A 22,778-nucleotide genomic window follows, 5' to 3' on the forward strand; every position below is an offset into this window, starting at 1 on the left:
GACCCTGCGAGGTTCCCTTGGAGCCTCATATTTGATATGCGGCATGCCGGCCTGTTCTCACAGAGAGGCACGGGGTTGGGGCACATCGGTGCTGTGACCAGGAGGCATCCAAGCCTAGTAAACCCTGACAAAAACATTTAAAAGACTGTCTTTGTGTGTGTGTGTGTGTGTGTGTGTGTGTGTGTGTGTGTGTGTGTGTGTGTGTGATTTCCTCCTCTTCCTTCTAAACTCTGAGTTTCATGGGAATTAAAGACTGTAGTGCCACCACCCATACCAACCTGGCTGACTTTAAGCTGGCATCGAAGCATCATTTGGGAAATCCCAGCAATAGAATCTTTCCTTTCAGGATACGGACGTTACTTTCCAAGCAGTAATCTATACACATACACATCTTTTGATCAACTCCAATATAATTGAAATTTAGGAAGAAAACCAGATACAGTGACAGTGAGTACACTGGAATGGGTACCTGCTTATAAAATGTAACCCACTGCACTGGTAAAAGGGCCCCCAACTTGCTATATTCCTATGCTAACTATACTGCTGTTTGCATAAACGACACGAGAAATTAGCCTATGGTATACTAAGGGCAGGAGCGACAGTTCTACAGCAGATCAAACTAAGACCGAGTGGGCATGGAGAGAAACAGATGGTCTCAGAGATGCTCCAGTGAAAGACAAAGACAGTTTGGGTTGGTGAAGAGAACGAGGCCGGAAGAGCGTGAGGCACAAGGATGACTCAACCTCCATAACTTTCCCCTCTGTACTCAATGACTCTAGGGGATTTCAACATTTGTAAACTGGGTAGCATTCAGGCCCATTGTTCCAAATCTTGGGTGAGCTGCTAATTTGGAAGGAGTGGTTGGCCTTAAGCCAGCAGTACAAGTGTGTGCAGGGAACTAGGTACTACATAGTCAACAGAGCATGCAGTGTGCGGTGGGGCTGTACCAGCTAAGCGTGGCAGAGAACATCCTTGCCAGGGGCCTGCACCTGGAGAAGGAGATGAACTGCAGGAAGTCACCACGCCACATATGCCGCAAATAGGGCTGGAAACATTTGATGAGGCTGCCATGGGTGTGTGTGTGTGTGTGTGTGTGTGTGTGTGTGTGTGTATGTGTGTGTGTGTGTGTGTTCACTGTAGTCAGAAGGCTGAGTTCAGAATCACATATGAGAATTAATAGTTCTAGCCACATCTGTAATGTTGGAGGGGGCACAGATGTGGTGCTCCTCCCTCACACGTTTATGTAGCTAGTGCTGTTCTTCATGATTCTCGTCTTCATGACAAGGATGTTCTTGGGCGAAGCCTCAGCTTTCCCCCCATGTTCTACAGCCCATTCTCTCACATCCTAAGCATTGCTTGAATACCCTGAACATACACTCACGCAAACCATCTGCACACTCTCCTAACTGTGCTCAGGCCCCCAAATCCAGAGTGGCGAGCAGAACAGAGTCCCCGATCTATTGTGAACTGCAGCTTCCGAATCCCCTCTGGAGGTTCCCTGGTTTCACTAGGTCCTTTCTCCTGAATCCTGTAAGGACAGCATACCTGTCAAAGGAGGGCCGCTCCCCCGCATCGAAAGCATCTCTCAGCTGCTTCACCAGGTTGTCCTGCCCCGGCAAGCGGAAGATGCCCTCTTCACTCACACCATGCTCCAGGATGAACTCCGAGCACTTCTCCACCAGGATGGGCACCAGGTGAGGGCCAAACTTCTGCTCATAGGCCACAGTCTCATCCAGACGCTGGCCAAACACCGCTGGGAAGAAGAAATATAGAATCCCTGAGTTATCCCTTCATTAAATCAGTGGGTAGTCAGGGTCTTTGCACATTTCTTGTTTTTAAAAATCATCATCACCATTATTATTAATTATTATCAGCATTGCTGTTACTATTTACAAGTATGGGTGGTGTTTGCATGCATGTCTGGTCACCATGTGCATGAGCGTCCTTGGGGGCCAGATGGGGACGGTGGTTGTGAGACTTCCTTGTGGGTGCTGGCAATCAAATCCAAGAGCTCCTCTGGAAGATTAGTCAGTGTTCTCAACCACTAAGGCATTTCTCCAGACTCATTTTTTCTTTGAAAATGTTATTTTTCATTTAACTTTTGAGAATTTCATGTATGAATACTGTATTTACATCATTTCTACCCCCACTCCTCCACCTCCAACTCTCTCCATGTGCCCTGCCCCTCCCTCAAATCCATGGCCGTTTCTTCTTTAATTATTGTTTCAGACACATGCGCGCACGCGCGCGCGCGCACGCACACACACACACACACACACACGCGCGCGCGCGCGCACAAGTGCACGTGCACATGCCTGAGCGCACACACAAACACATCCGACTAAATCCATTAGTGTTGCTCTGTGTATGTGCTTAGGGCTGATCACTTGGGATTGCAGAACCTATCAGGGGGCATGTCCCCGGGAAAGGCTGATTCTCCCTCTCTCATTGGCTGTTGATTGACTGCCAGTAGCTCTGCCCAGTAGGGGCAGAGTCTTGTGAGATTTTCTCCATCAACACTGGCAGGTCAGCTGGTGTTGTCACTGTTCGGGTCATGTTTATTTGACCCTATTTTTGAGTTTTCGTGGGTACACAGTCCCTGTTCTATACAGCAGAGAGTAGTATCTCACGGCGGGTCCCCTGGTCTTCCGACTCTTACAGTCTTTGGCTTCAGAGTTATTTTAGATGTATTAGTTGGGGTTGGGCAGCACATAGTCAGTTGTTCTCTGGGTTTTGGAACAGATGTGGACTTCTGCAATGGTCTCTGACTCCTGCAAAAAGAAGCTTCCTTGGCAAGGGGTGAGAGCTACCCTCATCTGTGGGCGTCAAGATGAGTATTTAGGGTGCAGTCAGTTAGAAATCGTGTTGATTTTGGAAAGCGGCTGGAGTAGACTTTCCTCTGGGGTCCAATACCTCACTGGCCATCAATAGTTGGCTAGCTTTATAGTATCAGGCATGAATTCCTTCCTATTGAAGAGGTCTTCAATCCAGCTTAGACAGCTGTTGGTTGCCCCCAAAATATGAGGGTCATTATCGCACCCTCGGGGATGTCTTGCCATCCTGCTCACTGTTGTGGCTTCACAGTTGGGCAGGAATATTGATTACTTTCCTCCTTTGGCAGGTTGCATAACACCTTTTGGTACTAAAAGCTGGTCCTCCGGGAAGAGCTACCGAGTCAGGTCCAGCTCAGCTCTACTAAGTCTTATAGCTCGTGTGTGTGGTGTCTGCAGAGATAGGGCTTTAACCCCAGGGAGGAAACCAAGAACAGTGCAATAGCTTATATTTGGGGAATCTTTTCCACTGTCCTGACCAATAGCGCTATGCCTCGCAATGGGGATTTTTATCAGATAGTCTATGGCTCTTGTGGGGAGCATCCTTGATGGAGCAGGAATTTAAAGTGGTAGAAGTGGTATTATAAAGACTTACTAATAGGTTTGCTTAGGAGGCATTCAGTCACACAAGTACAATAGAGGCTATAGGGGCACTGCCTCTATATCCTCTGCCTCAAAAATATCCCTCAGATTAGTAGTATGCTAACCAGGCCTGTTAGCGATTAGTGAAATTTAGGGTGCTAGGATATAAATGTTTATTCCCTAGGATTAACCAGCCATTAGGCTCTATGGTGGCTTGAGAGAGAATGCTCCTCACATTTTCATAGATTTGAATGCAGTGAGTGGCACTATTTGAAAGGATTAGGAGGTGTGGTCATGTTGGAATTGTGTCACTGGGGGTGAGCGTTGAGGTTTCAAATGCCCAAATCAGGCCCAGTGGTTTGCTCTTCCTGCTGCCTACTGATCCCAGTGTGGATCTCTCAGACACTTCTCAAGCACCATGTCTGCCTGCATGCGACCATGCACCCCACACCTCGATGGCAAAGGACTAAATTTATGAAACTATAGGCAAACTCCCAATTAAATGCTTTCTTTTTATAAGAGTTGCAGTGGTCACGTTGTCTCTTCACAGCAATGGATCAGTAACTAACATGTACCTCTAAGGGGTTACTCAACACGGGCAGTGCAGGGTTCACACATTTTTTTTTTTTTTGGTTCTTTTTTTCGGAGCTGGGGACCGAACCCAGGGCCTTGCGCTTCCTAGGCAAGTGCTCTGCCACTGAGCCAAATCCCCAACCCCCGGTTCACACATTATTAAATCCTGGCCCACCATTAGGTACCCTGTGTTCTTATCAGGAAAAACATTAATTCTGCCAGGGGACCACGATGACCCTGGGTAACAACTACTTGGGAAAGAACAACAGCAGTGTGCTTAAAATAATCCTAGCAATGTGTGATAGCTTTGCTGTGTAAATCTCCTATCTGCCTAAGCAGCCAGAATTGTAATCTCCTGTCTCTGAATTATATGAAGTGTAACCTGGGGTTGGGACCTGAAAGAGACTTAAGGATGGCAGTGTGTGAAAAACGCATAAGCCTGGGATGTGTACGCTGGTAAAACCTTCTGTCGGGAGTGGACTCTTAGTTGGCCACTCACTGTTAAAGAGCTTTCCTTCATCTCGGGGTGTATGGATTGACTTCTCACTGAGAAAGCATATTATTTCCATTAACTACAACAGACAGCACAATGCATCCCAGGGCCTCACTGCCTGGGTGTGGCTTCCGGATATGCCCTGCCCCAGCTACTGATCTGGCAACTTTACCAACGCCTCCGAGGCTCAGGGTGGTTGGCAGTGAAGTGATTGTGACAGTGTTGTCACCTCAGGGTGGCTGTCAAGACGAAATGGATGAGCAAAGGTAGAGCAGGGCACTGACAAGCTTCTGGTACAAGATGCTCAGCAGAGGTTGGGTCATCACCTCTTAAGTATGGATCTCAAATATGTGAAAATGTCGGTCAAAACTGGAGACTGGCAGAAAACAGCCCCAAGAGACTGTTCAGGAAGCACAAGTGGTCTGTCTCTTGGGTCTTATTTAATGCCATTGTTCTAAACTCTTGAAAGGTGACACGGGGGGTGGGGGAATCAAGAACTGAGTTCTTCTGACGTCATGGTGCATCAAAGGCTGAGAGCCCATGGCTAGATTGTCTTATAACGAATTAAGCCATTATGACATTTCTTAGAACGCCGATTGTTTGCTCTGCTATGTAGCTTCAGCAAACAAACAACGTCTACACCCACAGGCACAGCATCTGGTTATTGTTGAGTTAATTAATTGGTGTTTGGATAGGCGACTGCAGATATTTCATGCTGTCACAGTATTTTCTTGGGGCAACTTTCTGCATGTTGAACTGGGGCGGGGAGGGGGTCAAGTGGTTTGACCCAATGGTATGCAAGTTGCTTTGCAAAAATATTTTTCCAAATTACACAGCCTCCAGCGAAGCAAGAGTAGGCGAGCTCCACCTCAGCCCTGTCAGCACCAGGCTCCGTAATTCCCCCACCCTTCTGCCTGACAAGATTAGATCTAAATGAAGACTGGCACTGCCCACGTGCATTTCCTACAGGCTCCCGGGCTCCTGTGTAACCTTCAGGTTCAGAAGGCAATGGTCTCGGCTTTGTCCAAATCTTTGTCCTAGACTTTGTGAAGTCTCTCGGTTCTCTGCCTGACTCTCTGGCTGTCCTCTATCCAGACACTAACTAATATGGATTCCATCTATTAAAAAAACTGTACTGAGTCCTGATACCTGGCGTCCTCCTTGCCTCTGCTCCAGTAGCTGGCATTTTCAAAATCCTCTGCTGCTTAACTTTCCAGCCCACTGGTCTGTCTGAGTACCAGACCCTGGTTTTGAGGTCTTAACCTCTTCCCCATTTGCTATAGCAGTATTCTTCTATTGGCCCCAGTGCCTCATGGCTCCTCCCTCATGGTATCTGGTATTAGAAGTTGGCAGTACAGTCTCTAATCCCAAATATGCCCAGATGTTGCCTGTTTGACTTTAGTGCATCTCAGTGCTGGCCTGACATCCACCTGCCATTTTGTTTGACCCACTAACATGTATTCCAAAGCACCTCACCCTGATGGTCCTAAAACTTGGCGCTCTCCAGTTTCTACGTCCTCCAAATCTCTCCTCCCTCCCATGTCTGCCCCCTTCCCTGCCTCCTGAGATTCTACTTGTCTTTCCTGGGCTTTTTCCAATGTCATCGCCTCTGCCAGGCCTTCTTGCTCTCAGATAGAGAGACTACATTCCCATTCTGTGTGCCCTTCTTCCTCTTCTCCCATTCCGAGGGCCTCACATTGTGCTATCATAACTTGTGTGTCTGTTTGTGCCTGGGCATGTGACTGTAAGTTCCTGTGGCTGGAAACATGGTGAAGGTCTCTATTCTTCCCCCAGCAGGACTGGCACAAGAAGGATGGCCAACAGACTTTGCTGAATGACTTGGTAGGTTAATATCTATAAACAAGTGTTTTCCAACAGCTCATGTTTATTTCACCATTTCTTTGGTTGAAACACTAGTAGTCATCTATCATGGAAAGTAATCCAGTTTCCCCCGCTAACAGTCATCAAGTGTCTTTCAAAAGCTGACAGCAGCCGTGTGGAATGGCAAGGGACACAAAGACCTTCCCATTGCCTCCAATCAGTCAACTTCCCATTATGGAAACGAAAGGACCATTTGATAAACGACAAGACAATCAGAATGTTCAAGACCACTCAGAACTGGGTTTCTGTTTGCTATGAAAGGAGCTGGATACATAGGTCTGCCACACCAGAAGATTGTTATTAGAATGATCTGACTTAAAACATAGACCACACTGGGACATTCTCTTTGAGAGGTACAGAGAGCCACTGTCAGAGGGAAGGACAGATGTCTTCTGGAGCATGTGTGGGACAGATCCTGATGGGGACAAATGACCCAAATGTCCTGAGAGCAGAGACAAGTCTGACTCCTCTCTTCCGCATCCATTGACCTTCCCTCTGCTCTCTTCCTCTGTGTGCCTTCCCCAGTCTGCTTCCCCTCACGTTCTCACGTTGCTCTTACCAGGATATTCATTTCTCAACTCTCAATATTACTTTTCCTTCTAACACCACTACTGTCAGCTCCCATGACCCAAATGTCTAACTTTGTCAGGCTTCTGAGAACTTTGAGGGTGTCATATCATACAGGGACAGTGCTGTGTCCTAGAACCGTGACATACCCAGTCTTCATGAGACCTTGGCCCTGAAACTCTGCTGTTCCCAAGCTCCACCCCTATTGTGCTCACTTTCCTGCCCTTCCTCCCTGCCTTGGCAAGTATGGTGGCTTGAATATGCCTGGCCCAGGGAGGGGCACTACTAGGAGGTGTAGCCCTGTTGGAGTAGGTCTGGCCTTGTTGGAGGAAGTGTGTCACTGTGGGTGTGGGAGTTGAAACCCTTATCCTAGCTGCCTAGAAGTCAGTCTTCTGTTTGCCTTCAGGATAAGATGTAGAACTCTCAGTTCACCTAGCCCCATGTCCGCCTGGATGCTACCATGTTCCCACCTTGATGATAACGGACTGACTCTCTGAACCTGTAAGCCAGTCCCAATTAAATGTTGTCTTTATAAGAGTTTCCTTGGTCACAGTGTCTGTTCCCAGCTGTAAAACCCCAAGATAGCAAGTCAAGTGACTCCTTCAGGAGGGAAGTAATAACCTACTCCTGCTCCCCAGACCCTTCCTCCCTGCCTTCCTCCTCTACAGGAAGGTTCCTCTCTGTTCTTCCTCTGTTTGCTGCTTTCAGACCTTGTCAGTTCTATCCTGTCCACCTCTTCCAAGACTTACTCTTTGCGGGATAAAACTTTCTCTTTGGATATGAAGAGTCAAGAGCTTCCAGGTTGTTGCCAGCTTATTAAGAATACTCCTTTACCTCGGCCAATCAGCCATTCTTGCCTCTTTTTCATTCACTGCTGTACTCACAACATATTTGTCTCCCTCTGAGGAGCATCCCCTCCCTCACAGACCACTGAGTTTATTCAGGTTGCAGCCTCTCAACCCATCATAATTTAGTTTCTACACTCTTTGCCTCAAAACTTCTCAGTGATTTCTGATGCCCTCCCGGTGACAAAATCCTATCTTGGGTGATCCCACACCTGCTGGTCTTCTCCAAACACTGACAGCGTTGCCTTTCTTTTAATACCATTTCACGTGCCTACAAAATTCTCATTCTCATCCCGACGCCCCCCCCCACCTCCTTTACCTGTCTCCATACATTTGGGTACCATCTAAAAACTAGTAACCACTACAACTGACCCTACTCTCCCTCCCCTCTATTTTCCTAAGTCCACGTAGACTCTTCCAGTGTCTTCTTCAGTCCCATCCCCTCCTGTTTTCTCTTAAGTCCGTGCTTCCCCTACAGCATTCCTTACAACCCTCAGCATTTAGACAGTCAACAAAGTGCCAAGTACCAGGAAAACACAAAGCCCCTGGCATCAGGTACCCAACTGGACCAATCGCAAGACTGAGAGCATCACATTCGAGTTATCCCTAAACATGTTCTCCCATCAAATAGGCCGCCCTCCCAAACACTTTAACTTGCTTTATCCTCATGGCCACTGTATTATACAATCTGGAGGGAGGGACACCTGGGTTTCTTGAAAATTTCTTCTGCTAAATTCACAAAATCATTTATTAGAATAAAAAGTACCCCTGTACTCAAAATCTCTCAAGCTGATGCCTGGCCTTGCATGCTCCTGTAACCCAGTCCGCCCGCATTTGGATGTCTTTAGAGAGGAGTTGGAGCCCTCTCTGAATCCTCAGAGCTCCCAGGCCAGCCCTTCTTTTATCGCCTCCTATGTAGTTCCACGATGATTTATTTAAACAGCACTCTTCCACTGGGCTGTGAGCGCCTCGGAGACAGACAGCCCGTCTGGTTCACCTTCTATTTTTATCTCCTGGCACAGAGGCTGCCTTAGTCCTCAGGAACATTCCACCTGCTGTCTCCCATGTTTCCCACTCTCCACACTACCCCTCTGGTCAGCACTTCTCCAAGCCCCCTCTTGTCAAGGAGACCGATGGCCTTTACACTTTTTTAACTGAGGAATTAAGTTTCTAGAGCTCTTCTCAGCGGCGCAATCAGCAGCCGGGGGTACAGGAGGTCACACCCCCTCTTGCAATGATTTCTAGTGGCTTCTGGAACTACCCTCTCCGGTTCCTCATTCATACTGCTGTCTGCTCTCACCCTCCTCCAGTGCTTCTTCCTCTCTCCCTGACCTTCATCCATTAACTTCCTGCAGGCACCCTCTTCCTTGTCTTCCCCGCCTGCCTTAGAAACTCAACCTTGAAATCCATCCACAGGATGAAGTCTCCAAACTTTATATCTGTAGCATAGAACAAAGCCATTCCCTCTAGGGAGAGGTCATCACATGCCTTCCAGACATGAGAGCCACTGTGTCCCTTCTTCCACGAAACAAAGCATTCTCTGCTTGTCTTGGTCAGGTTGTGTCCTTTCCACATAGGAGAGTGGCATCCAAAGCAGTCCTTGGAGTCTGACACCTGTCCCCCCAGTACCCCCTAAACTGCTCCGACTGTACTGGTCTCATTCTCTGGGTCCTTGTTTTTGCCTCTGTTTTTAAGTACCCTGGACATGGGAACAGAAACAGAGGCAGCCCAAAGACCAACAGCCAAAGGCCAGTGAAGGAAGAAGACAGTGGGGCAGGTGCTGCCCAGGCTGTGCCCACTCCTTCAGGGCATCTGGGCTCCACAGTTCTGCTCTTGGCAGCAGTGAATTACTATCTAATCAATTCATTCACAAGAGCTTATTGTCACTCTGAACCAATCAGCAGAAATGCTTCTGTCTTAAGAATAAGAAAAGCCAACCTATTAATTACAACCATCCTATCAGAGTAAATTTCATGATTGCTAAATACAATACAATCTTCACAGTGACTGACGGGGTAACTTTTTAACTTTGTCATTTCAAACTTGCAAATAAGAATATCACATTCCAGCTGGGCGGTGGTGGTGCAAGCCTTTAATCCTGGCACTTGGGAGGTAGAGGCAGGCAGATCTCTGCATTCGAGGCCAGCCTGGTCAACAGAGCAAGGAGTTCCAGGACAGCCAGGGCTTCACAGAGAAACCCTGTCTCAAACAAAACAAAACGAAAACAAACAAAGCTGGGCCCAGGTGAGGAATTTTTCTAAGACCTGTGTCAGTTGACAAATGCCAATTCTATCTGTTCATTAAGCTGCACAGGCTTTGGGTCTGGCTATTCTTGAGTGTGACAGTTGACTGATTTAATTGAACTAATGTGAAGCTGGAAATGGAGAAGCTGAGCATGGATTTAGAGTTTGCCTAAAACTACATCCCCCGTCCCTGGGCCTCTATGCAGCAGTTTAAACAGTTTTTATTAAAAGTCAGTGGGAAATCAGGCCACAGTCTTTTTAAAAAAGAATTAAGAAACCAAAACAGGGAGATAGGTCAGTGGGTGAAGTATTTGCTATGCAGGCGTCAGAACTGGGAGCTTGATCATCAATCTTAGTCCTAGTGGTGAAGACTGTCAGGTCTTGGGGCTCACTGGGGAGCCAGCCTAAGCTACCGGAGTCCCAGATGTGTGAGAAGCCACATCTCAAAACCCAGGTGGATGCCTCCAAAGGAATGACACCCAAGGTTCATCTCTGACTCCCTGTTCATGCACTCAACACACACACACACACACACACACACACACACACACACACACACTTTAAAAAAAAAAAAAGATGGGGGTTGGGGATTTAGCTCAGTGGTAGAGCGCTTGCCTAGGAAGCGCAAGGCCCTGGGTTCGGTCCCCAGCTCCGAAAAAAAAGAACCAAAAAAAAAGATGGGAATATAGCTCAGAGCATTTGCCTATCATGCATAAAGTTCTGGGTTTTACACCACAGTGCATGCTCCCCGAAAAAGTCGCTATAATAATATCTGAGCCATCATCCATGTCCAGGGAGGATCCAGGGACAGGAACTCCTGGTGCTTCCCGCACAGTGCCCCAGCTCTGACTGTGTCATTTTGTGTTCTCATACCACAAACAACATCAACACCTCCACAACCATAACCCTACCCCCTGTACCCTCCACCCCCCACCTTTCTCCAGTCCCTAGACCTAAGTCTTTGAACAGAGGAGCCTTGTCCTGAATAGCCCCAGGACAGTGATATCTTATTCTCATGGATGACAGAACTGCTCCAACTGCTCCCTTTCTATCTTCCACGGTCAACCCCAAAGATCCCTCCCCAGAGTGACTACAAAACCCCAGGGCACGGTTTAGGAAGTGAAAATGGCTAGCTCAGCTGTGCCCTCTTGCTCCTCCTCTGTTATCCCTGAACTCTGAATCCCTCCCACCGCCAGCCAGACCCCAGCATAGCTTCACATTTCCCAGGACCCAGCAGTCTCAGATGCCCTATCCTGACATGAGAGCAAAGAGAAGTCCAGAAAAGTCTTCCTACCGTGGAAGGATGATACAATAGGAAAGAAATACCTTTCTTTCGGAGCTTGGGGGCTCTCTTCCTGACGTCCCAGCAAAAGAGCAGCGCCAAGGTGGGAAAGCCACAACCCAGCTCCCAGTGCGGCATCCTGGGGACGTGAGGCATGGCTACTGAGCCCTCCGCCTCTGAGGAGCCAGTCTGGCCTCTCCTCCTGCACTGCAAGAGCTAACTGTCCTTGCTGCTTCCAGATCAGCACATGCTTGCAAAGGCCGTTCAGGTTCTGACTCCTGGGAGGAATCCTAGGATGTGTCAGCACCTGCCCGGCCCTTTCCCAACATTTCTCCCTACTCACCTTTACACACAAGAGGCTCCCTTGGCTTTCAGAGAGTAAACATAAAGCTGTCAGAGCACAATAAAAATAAGTGCCTCCTTTTACTTAGCAGCTAATTGTCAGCCGCCATTCAGGGGACAGCTCTGAGGTGAGCTAAAAGAAAGAGAGAAAGGAAGAAAATCCCACACGCAAGCGTTTACCAGCACTGCACCGTATATCAAGCTGTCTGGCAGGAACACAGAACAGCACTTAGCCTTTATGAAGCCAGCCCACCCTCTCCTGGAAAGGCTTTCAGAGATATGCAGGGCTCAGTCAGGGTCTTCTGAGACAATGAGCTCAGATGTAGGCTGGTGGGTGAAGCGAGCCAGCTCCCGCCCCTCCTGTCAGGAAGATGGAGCAAACCTCCCGAAACTGACCCCAGCACCCTAGAGACCCTCAGAGATCCAGGCCAGGAGAGCCTTGCCAGGGAGGGCCTGGGGCAGTCTCACACTACCAACCAAGCATCCCTCTACCATTCCCCAGCCAGGAATCGGGACCCATCTTTGACACCGTCTCCTGCCACAGGGAATTCACACCCACTTCCTGGCAGCATCACCTCTGGAAGGCTGTGCAAACCTGTTTGATTCTCCCAGCTCCGCTGTCACCTTCCTCTACAAGCTGCCACCCACCCGCTCTTGCCTGGATGACAGCTCCAGTTTCCTTTCTGGTCTGCTGCCTTCTCTGTAGCTGGCTGCCCCTAGCCAGGCCATGATGCACACAGCATCGACAGTGATCTTTTCAGTATAATCTGACTTTACCACCTTGCTTGAAACTTTCTCCTGAATGGCTACCCGTTGCTCCTAGTAACCACCACTAGCAGTCTCTTCTGCTACCCTCACCCCACCCCCACACTCTCCTTTCTGTCTCAGCTGTTGTTCCCTCCGATATGGACACCATTCTGCTTCCTGCGTCTCTGTCTGGTTCACCTCCCCTGGCTATTTGGGGCTTGGCGAATCAGTTCCAGTCCAGCCTTTCTCACCCTTCTTCACAAAGATTTACTTCGTTTCGTGTATTTTTTCCTTCGGTAATACATCTTCGTTTCTATTTTATGAGGGGCAGGTTCTCATTCTAGCCCCGCCTGATCTGGAACTCACTCTGTAGCCTAAGTTAGCCTCGAACTCACAGGACTCCTCCTATCTCAGTGAGCAACCGCACCCAGCTTCACGGTGTTTTTCAAAGTTATTTTTTATACTGTAACTTTGGGCTTTAAAGTTGAATTTTGTGTCTTTTTGTAGACTGCAAGTTTCTTGAGGGAGTGATTGTATTCTTCTCCCCCGGGGATCTTTCTCCCTCGTGTTGGCATGAAATCAATAAAGAGTTTTAGAATAAATGAATAAATGTGTGTCTTGCTTATATTTAGGAGCTGGGGGAACGGGAGATGAGATATTTAGTAGAAATAATTAAGAATTATCAGGCTTAGCTAGAAGGACTAGGTCACACAGAAGCAGAGTGTTTAGCAAGGACTGCACATCCCACACGTTGTGCTAAGCTATGGATTGCGAAATCGTGCTCTGAAGCATGTGAAACAAAACAAAAGCAAAAGGCCAGAGGAAGAAAAATTCCTTGAGGCTCATAATAAGTAGATGTTTACGTGGCATGAGCCTTGGGATGGCAAATTCACAAAGACACTTAGACAAAGGAGCTGAGCCCTGTCTCCAAAGTGGAGCAGCAGAGAGGATGAAACTTTATCACAACTCCTGTGCCCAGAAGCCACTGAACAAGCAAGCATCCAGAGGGGAAGGGAGAACAGGCGACAGAGACCCCATCTGCAGCCAGGACTGCCTGCTCCTAGGGCACAGAAACCAGATTTCCACTATGAGGACCTGAGGATGTGATCTCTGTGCTGAGAGGAGAGCGTCTTGAGGATACAGGCACACACACTCACATACACACACACACACACACACACACACATACACCACATGTGCACACACACACACCACATGCACACACACATACACACCACATGTGTACACACGTACACACACCACACATGCATATACACACACCCCCACACACCACACATACACACATACACTCACACACCACACACACATACCACATACCACAAACACACACACACACACACACACACACACACACACACACACACACACACACGCCCCGAAAGTGTGGCCTGGGATAAGCTGTCAGAAGTTAATGCCTCTGGTCTCTTTTCCTGCTTAACTTTGCAAGACTTTGAGATTACATCCCCAATTTCCAGGATACGGCTGCTCCAGCCTGTCCATCTAGCTGGTCCTCTTTAAAGAGGACCCACTGAAAAGACACCATGAAGCTGTTCCCTGAGGAGACATGAGGACCAGGCAGAGCCTGTCAGAAAACAGGGACACCTGAGAAGCTAGGAGACTTGGAGGCCACCTCTTTGGTGACAGGAGCAGAAAAGTGTCAGTTCTTCCCAGAGTGGCTTCTCCCCTTTAATGCTGTCACTCAAGTGGGCTACAGGTGTACAGGACATTGTACTGTGGAAGGCCACGCTTTTCACGTCCAGTTATCATTCTGGCCAGTTTCCATGCTTCATTGGATTTTCTAAGGGTATCTTTGGATCAAAAAGAACTTCAGCAAGGCTTGCTGTGGACATGCTCAGTGGGGAATAAATCTAGAGGGAGCCGCTCACTTCACTGAGCCCCTTCTTGGCTATGCATTGGCCAAGCCTGGGAGAGTGACCCAGAATGACTGCTATGGAGGACCTCTTCTTTAACCAAGTCATTTAACATAAGCCACTCACCATGGTAAACCTGAGACACACACACACACACACACACACACACACACACACACACACACACACGATCAAGCCATGTGGAGGATTCCAAACAGCACATAATGTGCAAGAGCCCTAAGGCAGGAGCATGCCTGTGGGTCTACGAGGAGGCTGATGACGGTGCAGATGCTGCTGCTGGAGTGGAACAGGCAAGAAAGAAGGGTCTAGAAAACAGAACAAAGAGTTAACTATGGGAACACTAGCTTTTACTTTGAGAAGGGGAGGGTAGGAAAGGTTTGAGCAGAAGGGCCTTGACATGACAGTTGCCAGGCTCACTCTGATGAAGTGACATCAACATGTCAGAGGGCAGATATGGCAGCTTAGTCAGGGGGTTTGAGCAGGGAAGATTCTTGACCAGGTAGAGGAGTGAAGGTAATGAGAGGTGGTCAAGAATAACGTGGGAAACATAGAGCTGCCCTCGGGTTGGAAGGAAAGGCCAATATGTCTTAGTGATGTCACCATGTTTTCAGGAGAACATTGAACAGACCCAGTCGCAGTTCACTGATGGTGCTGTACGAAGAGTCCTGGCCCCGCCTCTCTCCAGACAGTCTCCTGGGGACGGCCATCTATCTACTCTTGCAGGACTGGGGTTCCCTGCCTTAACCTGGGGAAACGCATTGAGCGATGTCTCAGACTGCGGTGAAGCTCTGTGGTCTGCCACCTGTACCTGGTTCATGGGAATGAGTTTCTTAAGAATGGCTGTATGATACTTGCCTTCACAAATCAAACTCTGACCTCACCTGCGCCCAATAAGTAATGGCTTTGAGCAAAGAGAGAACGATGTGTCCATCCTACATACAAACTGTATCCCCAGCCTGCTTAGAATCAACTGACTTCTAAGTAAAACAACCTAATCGGTCTTACTATACTTTGGACCCCTGAGATGCCGTTCCACCTATTTCTCCTTCAAGGCTCAGCCTGGACCCTGACTCAGAGCGACAGATGTACATGGAAGATGGTGTGACTAGACTGATGGCCAATTGCTGAGAGTGGCAGGCATAACACCCCCATGATGCAAATCACACACAGGTATAGACTGGTATTGATGGCTGTGGCTTTGTGCTCTTCTGGGTCAGTAGGACCCTAGAAACTATTCTGTCCCTTTGAGGCTCCTATAGAAGATTGATCAAGCCAAATGTTCCTCCTTCCTTTCTGATGCTCTATTCCCTGTGGTTCAGTAATACTCTGTGACACGGCCACATTGGTCTGGTGATTGGCTCTCACATCAGAGTTAACACTGTCCCCTGAACAAGCCCACAGCGCAGTCCCCTGGCTCCCCACCCCACCCCCACCCAGTCCCATGCCCAGGACTTAAACCCCTTCTGGGGTGGGGGTGGTGGCTGAAGCTTTGATGAGAGGAACCCTTTGAGTATGAGGACAGAGCGCAGCAGGTCGTCGTGGCACGTCTCCTAAGGCTGGCAGAAGGCACGGGTCCCAGTGAGAGCACAGAGATAATCTTGAGGCAAAGCAGATGCAAAGTTAGACAACACCCATGAAGAAAGCCCTTCAGTGGGAAAAGGATGCGTCAGCAGGCTCTTGACCTTCAGTCCAGGGCTTAAGGAAGGTTGAGATGAAGCTATTCCAGACAGGGAAAGCACAGGACCAGGTTTTCTCATGATAAAAAAAGAAGAAGAAAACCCACTTGGCATAGTTACCATAATAAAACCGTGTGTTTACGGCTTGGGAAATGGCCAGGGAAACCTCGAGCTTTCTGTGCTCTGGTGCAAATGTTAGTGACTGCTGGGACAGATGCGTTCTGATTCTAATGGCGTCTTTCTCCACAGGACCCAGGTCCCCAGACGGACCAGATGGAATCCTGACCTCAGCTGAGGCATGTGGAGCTTCTCAGGAGTTAACAATGGGGCTGCGGAGGCTGAGCTAGTGCTGGGGGGAGGGGCAGAGAGAAGGTGGCTGGCATAGGAATATACTGGGGACAAGTGTGGGCATGAGGTGCTGCTGGCTGGTCGGAAACAGGCAGATGTGCAAGGAAAAGTGAATGGGCCCATGAGAAATGGATACAAATTCGATTTCTCAGTTCCTGTCCCTGTGAGCCCCATGGCAGTTCCTGTCCTCGATGTATCTACCCGGCAACCCTCTCTGCTTCCTTAACATCGCTGGACATGATTTCTATTCTCCATTAAGACAATCCTGGAATGGCTCAATAAGACCCTATGAGAGATAAGAGAGGGATGGCTCAGCAGTTAAGAGGCAATTGCTCTTGCAGAACATGAAAGCATAGACCCAGCATCCACGGGCAGCCCGCTGCCCAGAGCTACAGCTCCTGGAGATCTGATACCCTTTTTTGACCTCCATAAGCACCATGTGTATGTGCATACACACACACACACACACACACACACACACACACACACACACACAGAAATAATAAAAATTAACCTTTAAAAAGATTTTATAGTAACTTAAGTTACAAGGCATATAAAGTTTCATACATTCCACATTTCTCTTTCAGGAAAAAAAATATGTGCATGCAACCCTGGTTTGAACAAAGCAGCATTAAAATAATTCACATGACCAATATTCTTCAATTTTACATAATATTATTTTGGCGTTCTTATAATTTCTGAAAGAAACTGTTGGGAAATCAAATCAATATTTAACCATGAATGCTCCCATAAATGAGCTCTAAAATAAGAGACATCAATAATTAATTGCATATTTATAGTTTTCCTGGAGTCAACACAAGTAGTTCATTTTTCTAAAATGTGTGGGAAGTGGTATTTTGTGCACTTATCCATTTGAGCTACTCCGTGTTTTTATAAAATGAAGAGGGCGTGCTAAATTCACATGTGTTGATTTCATATATATTCTGCATCAGATTTTTGTTGTCTGTAGCAGGCCATTGCCAAGCGTGAAAATATTGCTAGAATGCTCACTCAAACACCTTGTAGTCCCTAGCAAGGCCTGAGTGCAGAATTTACCACACACCTGTAAGACCAGTAGAGGCTCCCACCCGGAGGGCAGCTGTCCTTCTGTCCTGACCAGCCTTGCTTGCAAATCTTGTCATTAGCCCTCTTAGGTACATAATGGGCATACCCACGGTGCAGTAAGAGTTGACGACACAAGGGACCCAGAGCAGCTAGTCCAAGCTCTTCATCTCAAAGAGCATATTCTGGCAAAGTGGAGAAAGCCCTATTTTGGGGTGTCACAGTCATCTATTCTATTTGATCTGGAGTTGGCCTTTTGAGGTGAGCTGAGGCTAGCTAGATATGTAGAAGCCTCTTTTCCTCATACTCAGCAGAGGACCTAGCCAATGGCCCCAGGGGGTCTCTGATCTCTCCTCTGAACATTGCATAGAGAGGTAGTGCATGAAGCCAGCTTCCTCCTACCCAGAGGCCTGCTCAGAAAGGGTTGTGAGAGTTCTTACCTCCAGAGGGTGTGCCAGCAACTCTCCTGAGGAACTTAACCCACTCCTCCATCTCTACCTGGGAGCTGGCCATGAGGACATAGGAGTCTTGTCCAGTGCGGTTCTGGTCACTTGAGGCTGGAGGAAAGAGTTGCAGGTTGTAGAGTGGGAGGAGCCAGAGCCAAGGGACGGGGCAATAGCTGAACCTGACTAGTTTCTTAGCTCAGTGAAATGTAGACAGTAATCAAGTTCTCTAACCTTGCTCAGTAGCCCTGGACATCGGTCCATTTTTATGGCTTTGACCAATGACATATTTCTATTGACAAGTCACTGAATGTGGCTTTCAGTTGCCCTGGCTTTGGCAGAGAACGGCTTCCACAGAGGTCAGAAGCCATTTGCTACTGACAGGAAGAGCAACTGAAGCATTCGGTTAGGCATTCAGGGAGACTTCTGGTCTCCATACCCACAATGGATGCTTCCCAAGGCAACCTGAGCTCAGCTGTGGAGACCTGGAAAGGAGCAAAACCCTAGGCAAGAGGGACAAAGGCCACTAGAGTGCCCGTTCCATAGGACTAGTGTCTCCTATCACCGGATGTTCAGACCACACAGAGCCTTGCTGAAGGTAGGTTTCCAATACTTAGTTCCAGGGCTCATGGAGATGGACAGGACCTTGTTTACCATTTCACTTTAAACCTGAGTAGAGCTTAATGTGTCAAATGAGCAAATGATGACAGAAAAGACAAAGAGGAGAGAGGTGGCAGCAAGGGACAAAAATGAGAGAAAGTGACAAAGGAAGAAATGAGGGGGAGAAGGAACCTGACATCTCCCTACACCTCCTCACAGACAGAAATCTGCAGATACAGACTTTAGTCGGTGAAGGTGTTAGTGGTAAAGGTGCTAGAAGGGACACAACCCACAGAAATCCCCTCAGGTACAGGATGCTGTTGAAGTCAGCTCTTCCTACAGTGCCAGGTCATCTCCAGAGAGCTCACTGCAGCTGATCTAGAGGCCAGCCCTAGATTTTTCCCATGGAAACCAGCTTTCCAGTCCCTTTGCTTCTGACCTCCTCCACTTAGCTTGCAGTCACCACGCCAAGCGCCTTTCACCCTTTGAGATGAGCTGATTCTAATCCAGTTTGTCATTGCCTCTTCTCCATAAAAACCTTTCCTGTGGGTATCTCCAGGGGTAGAATTGGAAAGGGGGAACCAAAAATGGCCTGAGTAACTGCAGGGTCCCTTTGAAATGAGGTGGGGAGTTGTGCTGTTACCGACTTGTTAAGAGTTATTAAGACTGAAGCCCAGAGACGCCAGGTCTCTGCTTGGGGCCCGGCCACACACCAAGCAAAGCTCTCGTCCTCCCTGTGGAAGCCCTGCTGGGGAGAATCTGTCTGCTGTTCTTCCCACAAACACACTGCAGTCTGCTGCACTGTCAAAAGACATCTTGGTTTACTGGTTCCTGGGAAATGCTTCCTTCAGTCACTGCCTCTGATGTTTCATGGTGGGACCCTCCCCACTGGTACCCTGCTCTGTCCTCAGCCCTATATTTACATTTTATTCTCCACTCACATGAATTTTAAACATGAGTCGTGTCATGCCACTGTATCTAGACCTCCCCAGCAGTCTACCATCCTTCTAGAAGCTCAATTTCTTAGAGTTGCTAGGAAACGCCCATCAAACCTCCCCACTTCTGCAATCAAGTCGGCCAGCCACATTTGTCCACTTGGAATTCTCTGGGTGCTGGGGGACACTGCCCGGGCCATCCCTGTCCTTGGAAAGGCTTCCTCCAGGTGAACACTTTCTCTGTTGGCGTCTTCATAATTTTACCCCAGTTCCACGTTCTCAGTGACACATCCTGTCTGCTCCACTATCAGTGACAAAGCAATTACCTTCACCCTGCCTCAGTTAGAACAAGTTCTCTCTGTGCCTTAATTTTCTTGTCCCCCTCAGGAAAATTACGCAATTTACCCTGCTCTTTAGCCTGCAACAGGACAGTAGGTTGTGTGTGTTTCTGTTCTGTGCTACCCGTGGGCCCTGCAACCTCACTGACTCTTAGCAGATGCTGCTGACAAATGGGAGCCTATCCTGATGTGCTGTGTATGAAGGCTGATGAGGTGCACTACACAAGAGCAGCCCCCACACTTGTTGTCAAGCTAAAGGTGGAGGGGATGGGGCGGTCGAAGGGAGGGAGGGGACGCTCACCCTCGACAGTTGCCTGCTGTAAGTCTAAAATCGAAGGCACAACTACAAGTACACACTATGTGTGCCCCTGAAACTGGGGGCCTCTGAGAAAGGATCTTGATCAGAAATCCTGTTTCTTGTGGCAGCATGACCTTCCGCAAGAGGAGGACAAGGAGACGAACTGACAATTTTAAGTATCGCAGACCAGGCTGGAAGGAGCATTGGAAACAGCAGCGCTACAGGACGCTACAGGAACGGAGGCTCCGAGTTTGGGATTGCTATGTGATCACTTGTCTATACGAGGGGTTCAGATAGAGGAAGATACGGGGACAGGAATAGAACAGAGACAGAAAGAAAGGCAGAGAGACAGAAAGAAGAGGGAGAGAGAGAGAGAGAGAGAGAGAGAGAGAGAGAGAGAGAGAGAGAGAGAGGAGGGGAGGGAGAAGGGGGAGAGAGGGAGAGAAGGGTGAGAGAGGGAGGGAGAGAGAGGCAGAGAGAGTAAGAGAGAAAAGGAGGAAGGGAGGAGGAGGGGAAGAGAGGAGAGAGAAAAGGAGGAAGAGAGGGAGAGAGGGGAGGAAAGAAAGGAAAGGAGGAGAGAGAGGAAAGGAGAAAGAGAGGGAGAGAGAAAGAGAGAGTGTGAGCACCTAGGAGCTCCTGCAGGAGGCTGTATTTATGGACAAGGTGATGAAGACAATCGGGCTCTTCCCTTCCCTCCCTCAGAGCAGTCCTCTAGGTAGTTTATAGGGAAAGCTCACAATGCATCTTCAACCTGAGCATTCCATGGAACTTGTGGGTAGAAAATGCAGCCGCTGGGGCACACACTTTTGTGCGTGTTTGTATTCCAGGAGTTGCATCAGGAAAGAGAGAGCCTACAGGCTGAACAGCTCAGGAGGGAGAGGGATGGGGTTCTCCTAGATAGAGGACTGTGGCTGGAATGGCAGGAAGAGGAAGCTGGATCTTCAGAGTAGAATACAAGAAAGAACCCATGTAAACCACCTGGATTAATCTTTCCTTTTCTTTGGTGTAGAGACAATGCCCGCTAGATGTCCCCAGTATGCATGGTCCATACTATGTACTAGACATCAAACCATTTTATTTAGTCATCTCCATTTAATGCTCACTGCCATCTTTGTCCTCATGATAGGTAAATCGGAAGAGTCAGGGAGAAGTTAGAGGGGTTGCTGTACAGTGAGAGGTACAGCCAGGATTTGGGTGTGAGCAGGTTGGCTCTGGGCAGGGCCCTTTTCTCCTTCGCCACACTGCCTTCTCCACCCATGTGAGCAAGGAAAGGTTTAAATGAAAGGACCTCATGGCCTTGTCTGCTGGGATCAAGGCTGGGGCAACCAGCCAGCATAGCAGTGCCGGCATTCCTTGGGCTGTCTCAGAGCAAGAGACAGGAGGAGGAAAAACCAGCCCCCAGGTAGGGGCAAGATATGTGCCAAATTCCCATTGCTCCAATATGTCCTTTACTTGGAACAGGGACCTCCCAGCATACAGCTCATGTGCACAGTGGACATGCAGCGCCTAGCATGTTCAAAGTTCTCAAAAGCTGAAACTTGGCATTTCTTGTTAGATCCTGTTGGAACATATAGAACCACTGACATTTGATCACTGCACCTCATCCCAGGGGCGACCTCACCGCTCAGAGCCTATCTCAGCTGTAGGGTTCTGCACTGTGTGAGTGTGGATGACGACTGCTCATAGAGAGGGCCCAGAACCTCACACTACAGCTCCTGTATCCAGCCAGACTCCTGGAACACTCCTAGGATTGCATCAAATGGGCCTTCATTTGTCATGGGCGACCCTTAAGCCCTTGATGCTAGCTAGTCACCTGGGGTAAGTTCCCTAACTATATGAAAAGCCACTGTAAGTTCATAACGTGGTTGAACAATGGACCATCACCTTGACTTCTAGGCACGGGATGGAAATTCGGGCTACCTACCTGGAATAACTTCAAAGACAAATTTCCCAGCTTCTTCCGGGTTTGTGGCGATTTCTTTGACTGTGCTGCCTGGCAGATACATGCATCCCTGAAAGATCAAAGGTTATGCTTTTTATATAATGAGCAGCTACCTTACTAGGAAGCCGTTAAGTTGGGGAGACAAATGGGATGTTAACAGTAGGGAGAAGAGGGGGTAAGCAGAGACACATGAAACTGCTTCCGGTATGAAGGGCATCCCTCCCACTCGGGCCTTGGCCAGAATGAGGGGCAGCTGTCTGTGCCGAGGGCAGGCAGGGCAAGGTCCTGACTGGAGGCCTCCTGTCAGAGAGCCAAATCACTTCTACATCAGGCATACTCAATGCTCCAGTAATTGCACTGGGCTTTCTCACAGGGCATCCTCGAAGCACCCGATCCCACCATTCAGATAAGATTTAGATTTTAGATTGGTAGCCAATGACTGTCTGAAGTGACTGAGCCAACATTTTTTTAGATTGAGTCATTCCTAGTCTCATTCTAAGTTGTCATCATTCTGGAGAGTCTAAACAAAAAGTCAGCAACAGTGACAGCTCTGAAGGAATGGAAGCTTACGGATTTTCTAGAATAACATCTGAAGCCTGGAAGAAGAAAGCTTCCTGCAGTCTAGGAATAGAGATGTGTGAGAGAGAAAAACAGAAAGAGTAAGAAGGAAGAGGATAGAGAGAGAGGAAGGGAAGGAGGGAGATAGGGAGGGAGGAAAGAAGGCAGGTGGTTAGGGAGGGAGGAAAGGAGGGGGAAGAGAAAAGAAAGATGACAGGGAGGAGCAGAAATAAAAAGGAGAAGAGACTTCCTGTCTATAATGGGGAGCACTGTGATCCT

General features: G+C 48.4%; 1 protein-coding gene across 7 annotated transcripts in view; it reads right to left on the reverse strand.

Moving 5' to 3' along the window:
• Arhgap25 (Rho GTPase activating protein 25) overlaps positions 1-22,778 on the reverse strand; it is a 79,920-nt gene that overhangs the window by 13,961 nt on the left and 43,181 nt on the right. For 6 of the 7 annotated variants that reach the window (NM_001109247.1, XM_087658800.1, XM_087658798.1 and 3 more), the window contains 3 exon segments: positions 1,546-1,753; positions 17,826-17,942; positions 21,924-22,011. In NM_001109247.1, the coding sequence (NP_001102717.1) occupies positions 1,546-1,753; positions 17,826-17,942; positions 21,924-22,011 (413 nt within the window). 7 annotated transcript variants of the gene reach the window in all.

Source organism: Rattus norvegicus, chromosome 4 (genome assembly GCF_021556685.1).
Source record: "Rattus norvegicus strain SHRSP/BbbUtx chromosome 4, alternate assembly SHRSP_T2T, whole genome shotgun sequence".
Lineage (NCBI taxonomy): Eukaryota > Metazoa > Chordata > Mammalia > Rodentia > Muridae > Rattus > Rattus norvegicus.